The sequence below is a fragment of the Teleopsis dalmanni genome, chromosome 1 (assembly GCF_002237135.1).
Source record: "Teleopsis dalmanni isolate 2A chromosome 1, ASM223713v2, whole genome shotgun sequence".
Taxonomy (NCBI): Eukaryota; Metazoa; Arthropoda; class Insecta; order Diptera; family Diopsidae; genus Teleopsis; species Teleopsis dalmanni.
Genome location: NC_051846.1, coordinates 46,939,273 through 46,949,492, shown reverse-complemented (window position 1 = coordinate 46,949,492; position 10,220 = coordinate 46,939,273). Strand labels below are relative to the sequence as shown.

Sequence of the window (10,220 nt, the reverse complement as noted above, 5' to 3'; positions counted from 1 at the left end):
TAGCACTTGTACGTTTGGGTGCGCATGATCTTACAAATCCAGCTGAAGCGAATGCAATGGACTTTCGAGTAAAACGTACAATCGTTAATGAAAATTTTGATTTAAAATCTATAGCGAATGATATTGCGTTGATTGAACTTAGTACTCCAGCACCAAATACAAGTAAATAGATTTAAAATTTTTAAATATTTTTGTGAACTAATTTTATTAAGATAATTTTATATATTACAGATTTTATTGGCCCTATTTGTTTGCCAGAGAGCAGTAATTTCCTCACGCAAGATTTTGTAGGAATGAATCCTTTTATTGCTGGTTGGGGTTCAATCAAATATCAAGGCGCCACGTCAAATGTCTTGCGCGATGCACAAGTACCAATTGTAAATAGACAAATTTGTGAACAATCCTATAAAACTGTTTTCAATTTCATCAATTTTAGCGATAGGGTAAGATAAATCTAATTAATTTACTATTAATAATTATGTGATATATAATATTAACAAAATTATATAATTTAGTAATTTAATTAAAAACTATATGTAATAGGGAAGTTCATAAATAATTAATACTATAAGTATTTATACTATATATATATTTGAGGTTCTGTCCCATAACAGAAGAATTGTAGAACAGGTGTTTATGTAATATATCTGTTAATATATTATGATTTTGCACTAATGTCCTGCCACTATCTCATCATATTAGTATATCTCATCATATAGCCTAATAAACGTATTCTAATAAAGTTGTTTTGCAACGGTGAAACTTTACAAACCGATAGAACTGAATACTCAAGGGGGCTGATAAAAGAATTATCTTAGTACACTATTATTTTAGAATAAGCTTCATTCTTAAACTGATCTTTAAAAATATCATTAAATACCCATGTCGCTAAAAGTAAGAGATGCATACTACTGTACATATATACATATAGATATATACATATATACAGAGCTATTAAAAGTTAATCTACTCGAATTTGGAATTTCGATATGTTCTAAGTTGTAGACACATTGTATAGATATAAATATAAAGACTACCTTGTGACTGCAAATAAAGTTAGAAATAGGGTTAGCTAGTGGGCATTTTTATATATTCAATTCACATTTTAATATATGTAGTATTTGAAAGTTTTATTTTGATTTTGTACCAAACTATACTATCTCAAAAACTAACAAATAAGACTATCGAAAAAAATTTATTCTGGTCAAAATTCTTAAACTATTGGGTCGGCTTAGATATAAATTCAAATACGAGTATGAACCGAGTACAAAAGTTATACAGAAACAGATCAATATGCTTAGAAAAAAAATTGGAAAAACCAACAAATGTGACAAAAAGCCGGTTATTAGTACTTAAGGTAATACAAAAATCCTGGCAACATTGTAGAATGAATTTATCTTGTAAGGAAGCATTGAACATAATGTATGATGTTAGGTGTTTAAAGCTAAGGCTCCATATTGTATTTAAATAGTCATATAAATATAAAATGCTCCATCTACAATGTAAATGTATTAGAAGCTACCCAATATGTTTTAACTTATGTCATATCTTTAAACGAGTATGGTTTATGTATTTTACTTACTATATGTATTTAATCTTAGTATAAATATTTCTATAGTAGAGTAGTGTATAAATAATAATACAATAAATATTAAAATATTTTTTTGCTATAATATTATTTTACATATTACACTGTTTCCAGTTAATTTGTGCTGGCAATTCAAATGTTGATCGTTGCCAGGGTGAATTCTGGTTGGCCCTCTATGATGCCACAGGTACAGACCTAAAATATATATAATATGTATACAAATAATACTTATAATTTTATATATTTTTTTTAAATATTTTCAAAGAGGACACCATAGGGTGTTATTTATAAATATTATTTACTTGGTATAGTTTCTTATGGCTATGAATGTGCTAGGCCTGGGTTTCCTGGTGTTTACACTCGAGTTGCTTCTTATATTCCTTGGATAAAGAGTCGTACGAATTAATTTTATAGTTTTTGCGTTTAATTAATTATTATACAATTAAAATGCGTTTCTGTGTTCGCTAACAAGTTTATTCCCATAAACAACTCGTTTTAATTATAAAATAAATTATATGTGTATATGAGTAATATTTGTAAATGAACAATTTTAGTCTTATCTCTTATTTATTCAAAAATTTTACAATTTTACAGTGCAATATTATTATAAAATTATTTGATTTCTAATATTAAATAAATGTAGATTTTATATGTGATAACAAAATTTATTGTATTTAGTTTTTATTTGTTTTTAAATTATTTTATGTAATTAGAAAAGTAAAAATGACTTTTAATTACTGATAACAGAAGTTATAGACATAATTTTTCTAAATTCTTGGTTTCTATATATAGGTATATATAAAAATGTTGGAGAAGTACATGTGATCTAAGGATTTTGGAAAAATTGTATGATTTCTAAGGAAACTTCTGATAAGTTTTTAGAATGTAATTTTTGCAGGAAAGTATGATCAAAATAATAAATGGTTTTTTCTACGAAAAATATGTTAAATTCTCAAAAAAAAAAGTAAGAAAACATATGATTTTGAACCAAGTTTATATATAGTAAAGCATGTTGAATGGATATAAGATTTAACCTACATTTAGCTTTTGGGATATTGAGAATTGAAAGTTGTTTTGTATAGACCTTTCTTTAGAAACATTTTTTTGTTTTTGATTCGAACGAATCAATTCTAGAACTTAAGGATTGCATTAAGGAAATACTCTGGTATAAAAGGTGCAAGTGAAAAAGAACTTAAGTTCTTGAAATAATTGCAAGTTGCAACAATTCATAATAAATTAGATCTTTTTTATATAGAATAAAATTACATAACATAATATAATGGTTTTTATATTAAACAATGTTTATGTTACAGTATGTATTTGGTTTTTGAAACGAAGATAGATAAGAAAGAACAGGGTATTAGCTCCCATTTGAGCAGAGCACCGCGACCATGATTGATCTTTTGTGCTACAACAGACCCTAACTGAACAAAAGACATTCCGCCTTTCGAATGAAGGCCAGAATGTCGGTTGTTGAGGATCTCCTAATGTCGGAAGGTGCTAGTAGTTCCCGACCCAGTGATCTCCTCCTGGCCCAGATCAAAGCTGGGCAGTCACATAGAATGTGGCTGGTTGTCTCATCTGCCTCCAAGCAGAGTCTACAATCTATCTCTTCGGATAGGCCCATTTTGTTGAGGTGGTAACGTAGCCCATGGTGACCCGTTAGATATCCCACTAGCAACCTCAACTCTGTTCTGCTAAAGGAGAACGAAACTGAACCATTAATCGAAAATGGGAAGAAACCTTATTGCCTGAACAAAACCTAGAGCTGAACCAAAAAATCGCTTTAAAAGGATTTAGTTTGGTTAAGAATTGAAATTATTTATGCATACTCAATCAGCGTATTCACATCTGGCGGTTTCGATAGTTTAACCAAGTTGAGAGCATGGAAAATACTGCGGAAAAGCTGAAGTAGTTGAAGAAAGAAGATTTAAAGATCGTATGCAATAACTCCATTAAATATACGAGATTAGGGAACGTATGCAAGCAACAAAGTTGCTTGAAGAGAAGTACTGCTTCAAACCGAAACCCAATAATAGTTAGAAAATGAAACTTAAAAAAATAGCTACTTAAGTGAACTATTCCTTTTTAAAGAATGAATGAAATAGTTTTGTAATGACAAAAAAAAAATTTTATAGAAAACAAAAATATTCGGAACTGCACTAAAAACTGGAACTGAACCGATATATTTATCTTTATTGAACCAGAAAGAAATAATTTCAATTTGAATTCTATGATATAAATTAAGCAACTAAAATAAATCATATATTATTTCATTAATTAAATAATTACTATATTACTGGAAATTTCTTCAATATGCAATTAGGAACGTCTCCGTATAGTCGTATTTAAAATGACATACTTTTCGAATGCGGTAGTCTGATGTGTTTGGCGAAAATAATGCCTTCTCTTATTAAACTGCGATCAAACTATTACCTGTTGATTACTATTTATTTAATCGGATAATTTTTTTATATCAAGTATATATCAAGTCTTTTAGATGCAGGAAATAGAGAGAACAACAATTCGTTATAAATTTCGACTTAGATAAGTATCCAATACTATTCAACTTAAACTCACAATTTTGTAATAAGTCAGAACTACTGGTACTGTAGCAGTTCGTATCAGAAGACTATTTTGTATGAGTTCAGGATGGACGGGCAGACCAAAAGATAGACTGATATAGATAGATACATAGATTTACGAGTATAGAGAGATAATCAACATCACTTAACATATTGTTATATTTTGTTATTTAGAACATTTACAATACATGTAGATATAATATATATATATGGATACCTGTGACAAACATTTTAGCAAACGCAATATACCATCTCTTCGAATAGTTTAAATGGTTTTAAAATATGAATTACAAATTAAATCAATAAATATTATTATTATTATAGAAGATGTATTTATTTTTTTGATATTATACAATAAAATTTTTATTACTTTAATTTACAAATATTTTCTAGTTAAATAGCAATGCGGGTTTTTCTTATTGAATGTGATTTTTATTCTCACTGAGATACATTAAAAAACTATTATTCTTTACAAAGAATGTAATAAATGCACATAAATAATATTTTTGTTTCGTTATTAGTAGTGACGTATATTGTATTCCGTTTGGTGATGCTGTTTTACACTATACGTACATAAGTCTAATTAATAGTTATTATTGAATCTATTTAATAGTACAGTGGGTTTTATTTGATTAGTGAAATTCAAAAATGTTTAATAAAGACAGTAAGATTGTAATAAAAGTATTATATTAATAAAATAAATATTAATTAATTAATAAATTATTACAACTATTAATAAAATAAGAAAATTTATAATAATAATTTATTAATTATTAACATAAATAATTAATATTGAGTTATAAGGTTAAAAAGATTAGAGATGAGAAGTGATAATAAGCAGATTAGAACAAAATAGATAGCATGGTAGAAATCATAGTATATGATAAGGCTTTCAAATTAAATATCTATAAGTACCTATATATCGGAAGGCGATGATTTAGCAAATTTAAATGATTCAGGTGCATTTATGCACATTTAATTTAAGATACCAGTTGTTATTATGTTTAATTTAAAATGGTTAATTCTGGTTAATTAGTTGACATTTTCTGTAAATACATTTTACAATTAATTTTAATGATAATTAGCCTGGATAAAATTTATATATATGTTATTAAATTGGTTTTTCATCAGAAACTTATAGAATAGATAACACATAATTAATTTAATAGTAAAAAAAATTTGATATTAATGGTCAGCTAAAAATTTATTCATTTCATTAAAAACTTACTTTTCCCACTATTATCCCCTTTTCTATACAAAATAGATTTTTTGTTATGTCACATAAAATTGATTATAAACAGTGTTTTCCATTTCTAAAAAATATTTTTAAAGTCTTTATTAACAATTAAGCTGTCTAATTTATTTATTTAGTTTCTAAAGAAAATTATTTTTTACTAACTATATAATCTTACAGTTGTTTTAGTCATATTATGGAATATTGACATATCTCTTAAATGTCAACTCAGAGAGTATTAGGCTTTGATGCAGAATTATTTAATATGTTTATATACGGAAACTACCGATAGTCATATTGCAACCGGAACAAGTTTTTTAAAACATTAAGCAGAGATGCAAATCTCAGATGCTGCATGTTAGAAATTTAATCAATGAGTAAGGGGTGCTAGTTAAGTTTTAGCTCTCTATCTAAACGGTTCTTGATGGAGTAGAGATAATTTTTTTTAATTGAAATACTAATTATATAAAAAGTTAATAAATTAATGATTACAATGAAATTATTAAATCTAATATTGTGTGTGATTTTTGTATTTACAAAACGATTTGTTACAAGTCAAGGTAAACGTCATATCGAATTTTGTATATATTAACTATTTGATTAGTAACACATCTGCAGTGCATATATAAATGAACTTGGATTTTTTTATAAATCTAAACTATAAATATCTATTATATAACTACAATAATTTATTTTGAAGTGCATTTAAATGGCTGTTACACACCGTCGGGAGATATTGGCATATGTACATCACTTAAGTTATGCCCACAAGTAGTAAATCTTTTCACAAGAATGCCACAAAATACTGCCACACAATATTCCAAAGAATTGCAGCGCAGTTGTGGTAATCGCATCTCTTTCGATAATTACCCAATTGTAAGAGTATAAAAGATTTTTATTGATTGATATAATCAATTTTGTATTTTGTAGGTTTGTTGTACAGAAATACATGCAGGTATACCTAATAATAATAATAACAACCCAAGACAAAACCCAGATAGAGATACATTTACTCTACCCTCGTCTACAACTGAAAAAATAGATGAGGCAAAAATATTGAGTCACACAACGCCACGAAGTGAAGGATCTGATAATGTTTGTCAAGGACCAACAGGAGATATTGGATTTTGTATATGTAAGTACCATTATACATTTATATTATAAATTACATTTAAGAAAATGGTGTTATTCTTTTTTAGCTATACATAATTGTACAAACTTATTGGATCGCATTAGAGCCACTCCAAATGATGAAAATTTGAAATCTGAACTAAGATCATCGAATACAATTTGCGGTTCAAAAGACATGAATGTTTGCTGCCCTGTAACTAATAGTAAATCGAGAGCAGTAAATACCGGTGAGACGCCGCGACGTTTGCCAACTGAAGATGAGGGTTGTGGTTTTGTACGTCAAGCAACTGGTAAAATCGTTGGAGGTAGAGAAAGCGAAATTGGTGATTGGCCTTGGATAGCGTTAATTGGTTATAATGCTTATAGTTTGAATCCGTTTCGTTGTGGTGGAAGTTTAGTTACCGCAAAACATGTCATAACAGCAGCGCATTGTATTACTCGAGATCTGTAAGTCAAAGAAAAAAATAGTAAAACTCTTCACAATAACGACAGTTATTAATTCAATAGCAAATGTTAGGGATCTATAATAATTTGCTTAAGTTTCATTGATATAATTTATAAAAACTAAAATATGTGCTAATTGCTGAAAGAATCATTTGTTTATACCATAAAGTCATAAACAAATATTTTTTTTAATTTTTCTTCTTATTGGTGAAAAGCATCGAAAGCCATCGTATAAAATTTGAACTCACTAAAACCATCTATACGATGTATATATGTAAATTTATAAATAGCTACAAAGCTTTCAGGACATCAGTGTTTATAGCACTGTAAGTCTCGATTTTTTAAAAATTGTTTACAAATAGACATAGTTGTTATTTAGTTATAATAACCCATTACCGCCTCTGTTGTGTACCCGCCTTCTCCAGTCTCGCACAAGTTCGGTTAGTGATTTCTCAACTTGATCACTTCACCGGAGACACGGTCTACCTCTACGCCCTCTTCCTCCAACTACTGCTTTAAATACCTTTTTCGCTGGAGCATACTTCATCCATTTTCATGACATGGCTGTCAGCGAAGCCGCTGAATATTAATTCGTTGAATTATATAAATGACGTGATAAACCTCGTATGGTTCATTCTTATGTGGTAGTTGTCGCCAACTCATAGAGGACCAAATATCTTACGAAGAACTTTTTTCTCGAATACTATCTCAATACTGCTTTATCATTCAGTGATAACGTCTATGCTTTTGCACCATACAGAAGCACAGTAAGGATGAGGGACCTATAGTTTGTCTTTTAGTTAAGAATAAGGGACCATAAATTTCGTTTGTCAAGAGAGAGCTCTTCACCCCAATTGCCTACTGAACCCATAGTAGCACCTATTAGCAATGGTAATTCTTCGTTGATTTCCAGACTGACATCATTGTTGTTTATTACGGCAATGTCAAGATAGATGAAATGCTTGACATATCCGGAAGTATAGTCGCCAGCCACAAGCTCGGCGTTCGAGCGGTGCACATTTGTATCAGTAGCCGATATATATTTCGGTTTGCCCTCATTCACCGCTAATCACATTCTTACAGATTTCGATAGCAACAAAGGCAGCTGTAATATCATTACAAATAAATATACCAGATAGATATATAACTGTGTTTTCTCATTTTCATTCCAATTAAAAAAGTTTAATATTATTACTGTAATTGACCAGCAATGCAAATAATATAGGTTTCTTAAATTAACAAATTTAAATTAATTATGCTACACTTATATAAAGTCTGTCAGCTTCTGAGAAATAATATTCCATTCATAGAGGTGTAATTAGTTTCTACATAGGTTGTCTAGTTATTTCTGCTGTGTGCTAACATATTGATTTTAACTCGTTAAATGATCTGTCAGTTTCGTTTTAAATAATCGTGCTAACAGTTATCTATTAACAAAAATCTCTTAGGGATAAAAGAACATTAATACTATATGTATAATATATTTTAACCATTTTTTAGATCATTTGTACGCTTAGGTGAGCATGATTTGAGTACACAATCCGAGACAAAGCATTTGGATGTAGATGTCGATAAGGTAAAAATTAGTATATTGTGGAATATGATTATATAATTTATATACGAATATTTTATTTAATACAAAAAATTATTTAGTTTATTTTTATATAAAATCATAAATTTGAAACGAGTAACTATTTTAATGGCTTTTTCAATAGGTAGTCGGTCATCCAAACTTTACAAGAAATGATTTTCGCTTCGATATAGCTGTGCTTTTATTAGTAAAAAACGTTGATTTCACAGGTAACCTCTTTTAATAAGTAATTAATATTTTAATAAATTTTTAAATATAAAGATTTGATTCAGGCCATTTGCTTGCCTATTTCAAATACTTTACGCAACAAATCTTATGTCAAGAGTAATCCATTCGTTGCTGGCTGGGGTCGGACAATGGAAAGGGGTAGTAGTTCTAATGTTTTAAAAGAACTACAACTTCCAGTACAAGACAACTCTGTTTGTTTAAATACTTACAAAAGATTAAATTATCTCCGATCTAATCAACAATTTGACGATTCAGTAATATGTGCTGGTAACTTAGTTGGTGGTGAAGATACTTGTCAAGGTGATTCTGGTGGACCTCTCATGATGCCTGAAGTAATTAAAAAATTTCAAATATTTTAAAATAAACTTGATTTTGTTTTTTTTATTATTTTAGCCATATAAAGGGGTAACACGTTATTATTTAATTGGTATAGTTTCTTACGGTATTGGATGTGGCAGAATTGGTATACCTGCAGTTTATACAAGTACACAACATTATATGGACTGGATAACAGATCAAATAGCTAGCATGTAAAGCGAAAATACATACGAAAGTATGTGTATAAAAGTTTTTGTATAATATTTTTTATATATTATATCTACCGATATAATTTATTTTGGTTGCTTTTAGTTTACTTTCTATGGTAAGATAAATCAAATTTAATTCATTTTCTTACCAATATATTTCCGAACACTAGTTTTGACAATAAATTCTTTAATGTATTTTTTATATTAACATAAAAATTTAAAAACAAAATTATATATTAATAACCACAAATTTTAGAGATATCGTATTTATAAATATATATAAAAAGCTAATAAACAAATATGTGAAATATGTACAATGTAAACGTCTTCCATTTCTCCAAATTTAATATTCTTTGTATAATATTTATTTAAATATATAATCATAGCAATAAATAATTCGAAAGTATTTAAGAATATATGACTTCCTTGAGAAAATTAAATCATATTTTTATTTTAATATTATCTAAAATTTTTTTTACCATTTTATATTTTATTTAAATAAAAAATAAGGTCTTAACAAAATTTATTTATTACTTTTTTGTTACTCATTTATAAGAAAATAATAATAGCAATATTTTCTATTATCAGTTAAACCATATTTACAGTGTTCATGTCTCAAATATCAATTAACTATATCAAATATTGATTCCTTTTTTTTTTGTTTGCTTAAGAATGTCGCTTTTATTCTCATGACGTTCACACAATAATCCTTAAAATTTATGCCAGCCGCATCCTTAGCCGCTGAAATTTTGTATTCAAATTAGGATCACACATAAGAAGGGCTCACTACTCAATCGATCACAGTGGTAATTTATGTTTTGGGTGCATAATTAATGAAACTTATAGAGAATACATAACAGTACTCTTGGCTATAAAAAATGATCCACACTAA

General features: G+C 28.1%; 2 protein-coding genes across 2 annotated transcripts in view; both read left to right on the top strand.

The window, feature by feature from the left end:
* The window catches only part of LOC119680639 (enteropeptidase-like), a 4,759-nt gene extending 2,961 nt beyond the window's left edge, over nt 1-1,798 (top strand). Inside the window, exons 2-4 of the mRNA XM_038093565.1 lie at nt 4-162; nt 232-443; nt 1,703-1,798. Coding sequence (XP_037949493.1) covers nt 4-162; nt 232-443; nt 1,703-1,798 — 467 coding nt within the window. The remainder of the gene's footprint in view (nt 1-3; nt 163-231; nt 444-1,702) is intronic.
* Nucleotides 1,799-5,904: 4,106 nt separating this feature from the next.
* On the top strand, nt 5,905-9,707 carry LOC119672914 (venom protease-like). The gene is made up of 8 exons (XM_038084081.1): nt 5,905-5,967; nt 6,108-6,283; nt 6,338-6,542; nt 6,607-6,985; nt 8,483-8,558; nt 8,698-8,782; nt 8,835-9,133; nt 9,195-9,707. The coding sequence occupies exons 2-8, from the start codon at nt 6,200-6,202 to the stop codon at nt 9,333-9,335; spliced, it is 1,269 nt and encodes a 422-aa protein (XP_037940009.1). The 5' UTR covers nt 5,905-5,967; nt 6,108-6,199; the 3' UTR covers nt 9,336-9,707.
* Nucleotides 9,708-10,220: the final 513 nt, after the last annotated feature.

Bases quoted from the DNA above. Each gene is read 5' to 3' on its own strand.
- LOC119672914 (XM_038084081.1), top strand. From the start codon at position 6,200: ATGCCACAAAATACTGCCACACAATATTCCAAAGAATTGCAGCGCAGT. The intron at 6,284-6,337 runs GTAAGAGTATAA...TGTATTTTGTAG, and splicing joins CTTTCGATAATTACCCAATT to GTTTGTTGTACAGAAATACA. The intron at 8,559-8,697 runs GTAAAAATTAGT...CTTTTTCAATAG, and splicing joins TGGATGTAGATGTCGATAAG to GTAGTCGGTCATCCAAACTT.